Source organism: Carica papaya, chromosome 8, assembly GCF_054855325.1.
Source record: "Carica papaya isolate Zhongbai chromosome 8, ASM5485532v1, whole genome shotgun sequence".
Taxonomy (NCBI): domain Eukaryota; kingdom Viridiplantae; phylum Streptophyta; class Magnoliopsida; order Brassicales; family Caricaceae; genus Carica; species Carica papaya.
The window spans coordinates 23,490,571-23,497,828 of record NC_142316.1 but is presented as its reverse complement, the minus strand read 5'-3'; the positions used below and the strand labels follow the sequence as shown (position 1 = coordinate 23,497,828).

The following is a 7,258-nucleotide window of genomic DNA, read 5'->3' as shown; positions in this document are numbered from 1 at the left end:
TTTATAACTTGTTTAATAATTAAAATTAAGAAATTATTAAAAATCATTTAATCATATAAAAATTAACTATTTCTATTTTATTAACAAGCAAATCCAGAATATTAATTATCCACTTAAATAACCTCTTTAAAAAAATGTCTCTCTCATTTTTGTCGTCACAAGCCAAGCAAACAACGGCTCGATGTGGGACCTTTGTTCATGGGTTTTCACAAACAATGAGCTCAGCATTCACACCTTAATCTAAATTAAATAAATTTAAATTATTAATAAAACTAAAGTCATTAAATTCTCTTGCCTTAATCTGGCATGTAAAACATAGCACGCAATTATACTAATAAGCAAAGCAAGTTCCCCACGGCGCCGAATAACCCGCCTATATAAATACCCTATTACACTCTCCTTCTCCCTGCAACAAGAACCCATCTTCCTTCTCACCCATCATGAGCTGCACTCAGAACCTATGCTGGCCGGAGCCAGTGATCAACGTCCAGTCTCTTTCCGAGAGCGGCATAAACTCAATACCCACCCGTTACATTAAACCACACGACGACCGACCTAACACTACCAAGTTTCACGACCGTCACGTTAACATTCCCGTTATCGACTACACCAACCTCTTCAGCCACGACGCTGCACTCCGTCACCAAACGCTGAGAACCGTCTCTAGCGCGTGCCGCGACTGGGGGTTTTTCCAGGTGGTCAACCACGGCGTTGACCATCGTCTCATGGCCTCCATCCGTGAGGTGTGGCGCGACTTTTTCAACCTGCCGTTAGAGGTGAAACAGGAATATGCGAACGCGCCGGACACGTATGTAGGGTACGGTAGTCGCCTGGGAGTAGAGGAGAACGCGAGTTTGGACTGGGGCGATTACTTCTTTCTCCATTACTTGCCGGTAACGGTTAGGGAGAAGAGCAAGTGGCCTGCAGTTCCGCCGTCTTGCAGGTATGCGTATCAACCTCTTCCATTTTTTTGTCCCTCATTTAAAACGTGCTTAATTTGGCCGACGACTCACCAGTCTTTTTACGTGAAAGAATTTTACTGTTCTTACTCATTTTAGTTATTACTTGTTATCTTTGGAATTTCTAAGAGCAGGCCAACCTTTTAGTTTTTACTATTTTTGTAAATTATCTCTTCTGTCTCATGAATTTAGTTTTATAGTAAAGAATCTTTTATCATCACGTGATCCTATAATTATTACTTACTGTAAATTAATTACCAGTTATAATTTCTTCAACCGCAAAGTTCTTTATTACAATGCATAATTTGCATGGCCAGAATCACACACACACACACACATATATATATATATATGTTACTTTTAAAAATGTAAATTCATCTATTTTAATAATTATATGATACTTGTACACTATTAATAACATAATTAATCTTTTAATAAGAAAGCTAGAGAGAGAGAGAGAGAGAGAGAGAGAGAGAGAGAGAGAGAGAGAGGTGAAAATACCTATAATTGAATCAAGAAATAATGGTTTTAATGAATTTTAATAGGTTTAAGAAAATTATAAATGAATATCATAAATCTTTATCCATACACAAGATAATTTAGCGTTTTGGTTACTCAGTGCATGGCTGTTTTTGAACAAAAAGGAAAATAAAAAATTATGACAGATAGAAACATTCAGTATATGGGTAATTTTCTAATTAAAGTAATTAAATTTGTGGAAATAAATACATATATATGTATATTTATTAATTAAGTAATCTTGATGAAATATACAGGGAATTGATTGAAGAATACGCTAGAGAATTGGTGAAAATATGTCAAAGACTTTTGAAGGTTCTATCCACCAATCTAGGCCTAGAAGAAGACTATCTCCAGAATGCTTTTGGTGGAGCTAAGAATATTGGTGCTTGTTTAAGGGCTAATTTCTACCCTAAATGCCCACAACCAGACCTTACTTTAGGCATCTCTCCACACTCCGACCCCGGCGGCATAACTATCCTCCTGGCCGACGATAATGTCACCGGCCTCCAAGTCCGAAACTCTGGTCGTTGGGTCAATGTTAACCCTATCCCTAATGCCTTCATTGTCAACATAGGAGATCAGATTCAGGTTATCAAATATTATTACTTGTTTCAAAAACATAAATCATGAATTATGGAGGGCTATTAATTAAATACTATAATTTGTTTGTATATTTGAATAATTATTTATTATGCATAGGTGCTAAGCAATGCAATTTACAAGAGTGTGGAGCACCGAGTTGTGGTGAACTCATTGAAGGAACGTCAGTCACTGGCTTTCTTCTATAACCCAAAGAGTGATTTGGCGATTGAACCAGCAAAGCAGCTTGTGACAAAGGGGCGTCCAGCACAATATCAACCTCTGACATTTGATGAATACAGACTTTATATAAGGAGAAAGGGTCTTTGTGGGAAGACTCAAGTTGAGTCCTTAAAATCCAACATATAAATATATATATATATATAAGCGCTATAAAGTCAACTATATATATGTGATCTAATATCATAAAATATTTGTTTATGATTTTAGATCACCGTTTATAAGTAACAACTCCTGTTTGTATGTCATAAAAAGTAATCTTAATATATATTTATATATATATGTAATAATATACTTAAACAAACTTTGAGCAAATTCTAAAATTTATAAGGCCAAGATCAAGTTAAACTATAATTAGAATTGCTACAAGTGGACTAGTTTCATCAAACTACTTACATATTTTTTTTTGGATAAGTAAAGTTTTATACATCAAAACTCAAAATATTTAAGATAAAATTATCAATTCTTGAATTGGTAGTTGCAAGTCGAGCTGAATCAAAATATTCAAAACATATATCTTATATAAATAAAAGTATTTTAAAAATAAAATTACAACCAATAGTATAGATATCTAAAAGTTATTTATTTTCAGAGTAATTTAGTACGAATATGTGTAATAAATTAGAATAATAAAATTTTAATTAAAACCCTAAATTTTAATTAAAACCCAATCTCTCGTTGGAGAATAGGAAGAAATTTTTTTTTTTTCCCTTATTTATGTCATATCCAATATTTTTCTTTATTAGAGAAAGAAGAATTGAGACTTTATTTTCAAACTGTGGGATCTGCAGAATTCAGGTCGCAGATGATGCGGGTTGCAGAGTCCCTTAAGCACTTTGCTTGTGTGTGCCAAATATGTTTGTATGTATGTTTGAGCAGTGTTAAGATTAAAACGAAAATTGTGTGTGCATATGTTATGTACATATACTTCATTTTCTCCTCTATTTAAGTACTCTTTTTTCTTTCTCACAATAATATGAAGAAAAAAAGGAAAATCCTAATTAAGGTTTCGTCAAATTGTCCTTCACCTTCTCTTTGATCTTTTTGCCTTTCATTCTCTTATATTCATTTAGATCTTTTTAGTTTATTGTTATCAAAACTTTTATTCATCGAAAATTTTATAATATTAAAGCTGAGCAAAAAAATGATAACTCCAATCAAACAACATATTCGACTTATTTTCAAAATCTAACCTCATTAAGTGGAATCGTTGTTAATGGTTTTCATCCAAACAATCCATACTACATTAGATCTAGTGAGAACTCAAGAGCTTTGCTTATGATATAATTCTTAGAAACCTGTTATAAGCTATACAAACATGTAGATGGGCATAAATTTCATGGAAAAGTCAAGTTATTAAGTACAAATCAAGTTTCTTCATCCTTCAATGAATAGAATTGTAAAGACCTGAAATCTTTAAAAAAATGAATTTATAATTTAAATACGGAAGCGAATAATAGAATTAAGGTTTACATTCTTTACAATAGTTTAGAATGCCTAATAGAACTATGAGAATATTTCTTTTAAAAGATAAATTGTAATTAAAAAAAAACAAATAAATAAATATCTTACGACAACCTTCACTAGTACTTGAAGAGAGTTCGGGTGGTGAACTATTCACAGCTCTCTTTCTAATCAGGATCAGGATTTTAGTTTTCGTGATCTGAAATGGTTAATAAAAGGGTGAACTACACTAACTTAGTAAAAATATCACAATAATCGTAGATACGAAAAATTGAAGATTGTTAAAAATTAGAAAAATAACTAATGAAACCCTCAATTTGATGTAAATTCATTTATTATAAAGAAAATCGTTTATTCCGTACTTATGTAACGAGTTTTTCTAAAAACAATATATGAAAATCCACATTTATACCACTTCTTATTTTCACGCATAAGATAACGAAAAATAATAACTTTTCCTTCTTACTTGCTTACCGGTACCCTGATGGTCTATAGGGATGTCCCCCCTACTCTGAACCCAATATCCAATTTAAACAATTAATCGGTCATCTCCATACCCCATCTGGTAATGGGCGCCAAACATTCTATCGTATCGATACCCCGTCTGGTATAAGATTGAACAATATCTCATAAACCTTTCTGGTAAGAGAATTTCCAACCTCGTTTGACTGAGATAATGTTCACGGTAGAATTTTCTATGTACCGAACTCATTCGTCTTTTTCCTAGGTATCTAGTAACTCTTTCACATAGAGATTCTCATCAACAAAATAATCAACCACGCAAACCACTATATCATATTATATTTACATATCAATTAAACTACGTTCATGCTAATAGTACATAGCCGAATAAACCAAATAAATCGATAAAGTTATAGAAAATATAAATTTAGAATATGCACCATATAATAACAAACAAATAGAGTAGTATAAAAAAATAACAAAAAATCAAGATAATCGTGAACTAACCGGTTCTGACTCCACTAGTGACATGTAATTATTTTGAGACCTCTCTAATTTTTCATAAAAATACGAAATTATACAATGTTAAGTCTCAATTTACCGTAACGGAGAATAAAATGAGAGATCCTTATCCAGATCGGCGTTTCGAGACGTTGCGTTGTCTACTACGCCTCCTAACAGGTACCAAATTTCCTGAATTTTTTCTGTGAAATTCAAAACACTCGTCACGTACTTAAAAATACTCCAAAAATCCAAAATCGATGCCCAAAACTCTTTCTGGCCGATTTTGGGATTCCGGCACAGTACCGGCTCTGCCGCCCATGACGATAGTTTGCTTTGGCCTTGCCATTTTTGGTTGATTTTGATTGATTTTAGCCAATTTTACACAAAAAAACATGTTAGGGGCATCGGTTGGCCAAAAAATCACTAAAAACACTAAACATGCCGGTGGGGGATCATCAGATGCGGCGGTTCCATCGGTCCTTCTTCACGGCTGGAGTTCCTTTTTTGGCTAACATGTATAGAAAAAGACAGTAAGCACAATAATAAAAAATTTACGTGAAATGGGAAACGAAAAGAGGCTCATCGGAGAAATTTTTAAGTTTTGGTCGTGGCAGCTCCGCTGGACTTTGCCCCTAGTTTTCAGCTCACCCATCATCGCTCTTACTCTGATTTGGCTACATGGATGCTCGGAATTGAATTCCGAGTAGGCAGGAGAAAATTTTTACCTTTTTTTGGTAGTCAACGGTGGCTCTGGGACGACGGCGATCGGTGGTCGGTCTCCTTCTCCGGTGCCTGGTTCTTCTTCTCCGGCAGGGATTGACGGCTAGGGTTTGGATTCTATATGATACAAAATATTTATACTCATCCACGTCAATCTGGACCGTTCATCGTAATTGATCTTGTCTGTCCAATCGCGCTTAAAAAGAAAATAAATTTGAACCGTTCATCGCGATTGATCTCATCCATCCGATTGCGCCTAAGGAGGGAACGAATCTGAGCCGTCCATTCGTGCGGGATCGATCCTAGGTCGTCTGATTGCAGGCCATGTGGATCGCCCGTGTGGCACCAATGCCAATGTGCCTTGTCACACGGTGTGCTCCAGTTTATTGGGGCTGCTGATTGGGCGATCTTACATGGCCGAACGTTTTCTATTTGCATTTTGACCATCTATTTCTAATTTTTCTTTCAAAAATACTATTCGAACCCAAATTTTTATCTATTTTTTTCAAAATTATTTTTGATTACATCCCTAACATATTTTTCTTTTAATAATTTAACAAAATTAATTTATAAATAAATTTATTTATTTATTTTTAAATTATTAAAATTGATCCCGAACAAAATTCTTAATTCGGATATTACAAGAATTATGTCTAAAAATAGTTAATCATTACACTGGAGTAGTATGCATAAATTATGGCATTGCTGCAATAGAATCATCTCTCAGCACACTTAGTACAATTATAAAAGAAATTCAATTATGAATACAATTGAAATCTTAATCCTAAATTCTTTGAACACAATTGGATTATGAATACAATTGCAAACTCTAAACTCTAAACATTTAAAGTTTCAAAGCTTCTAATTCCAAACATTATGAATTAATGTAATAAAAATCATACTTGCTAGCATCTCAATTTTGGGATCATACTGGTACAATATATATTATAAATTTTTAATAACCATCTTAATTTTGAGATCAGATTTATCACTATTTTATATCATATATAATTACATAATAATAATAATAATAATAATAATAATAATAATAATAAACATGTTGTTTAAAATAAATTATTTTTTTATCTAAATATTTAAGCTTATAAATAAGTTAAACTTATAATTTAGAGTAAACTACAAAAATATTATATCAAAGTACATACAAATATTACATTAAAATTAAAAATTTGCACTAAGTAAAGATTAGCCTTAAGTTTTAAATTTTGAAGCAAAAACTGAAAATAAATTTTATACGTTATGTCTCTATCAGTAGTGATAAATTATTAATCGGTATGTACATATTACAAAAGTTTATCGTATATTTCAAGAATCGGAAAAAAAAAAGGACATTTAAAATGTGAATAGACATTACCTTATAAGAAAATTTTGATGCTTAATTGTGAACCAATGACATGATAGAATTATACAAAACAAGAAGTCTCCTTTTTGAGGTTGCAACTGCTTTGATGATGAATTTAACTTTAGAATAGTCATAAAGTTACTGTCTCTATTGGTTTTGGAAACAAATTGAATCATCTACTTCCCCTCATAATCACTTTTTACAGCTTGCAAAAAAGCTGACTTATTCCTACAAGTAACTTCTTAGGAGTATGAATGAATCATGTGCAATGCTCTCAATACTTTATCTATATTAATAATTTCTTTTCTGTTTTCTCTTTAATATAAATATAAAAACTAAGTATACTTACAAATTTTTAGATTTTAATTATTAATAAATTAAAAAGTTTTATATTTTAATTCAAACAATTAAAATCTCAGTACTCACAAATTTAAAGAAAAAATGAATT

General features: G+C 32.2%; 1 protein-coding gene across 1 annotated transcript; it reads left to right on the top strand.

The window, feature by feature from the left end:
- The first annotated feature begins 414 nt into the window (after window positions 1-414).
- Window positions 415-2,612, top strand: LOC110820953 (jasmonate-induced oxygenase 4). The gene is made up of 3 exons (XM_022050598.2): window positions 415-943; window positions 1,736-2,069; window positions 2,181-2,612. The coding sequence occupies exons 1-3, from the start codon at window positions 441-443 to the stop codon at window positions 2,427-2,429; spliced, it is 1,086 nt and encodes a 361-aa protein (XP_021906290.1). The 5' UTR covers window positions 415-440; the 3' UTR covers window positions 2,430-2,612.
- The last annotated feature ends 4,646 nt before the right edge of the window (window positions 2,613-7,258 follow it).

Bases quoted from the DNA above. Each gene is read 5' to 3' on its own strand.
- LOC110820953 (XM_022050598.2), top strand. From the start codon at position 441: ATGAGCTGCACTCAGAACCTATGCTGGCCGGAGCCAGTGATCAACGTC. The intron at 944-1,735 runs GTATGCGTATCA...TGAAATATACAG, and splicing joins GCAGTTCCGCCGTCTTGCAG to GGAATTGATTGAAGAATACG. The intron at 2,070-2,180 runs GTTATCAAATAT...TATTATGCATAG, and splicing joins ACATAGGAGATCAGATTCAG to GTGCTAAGCAATGCAATTTA.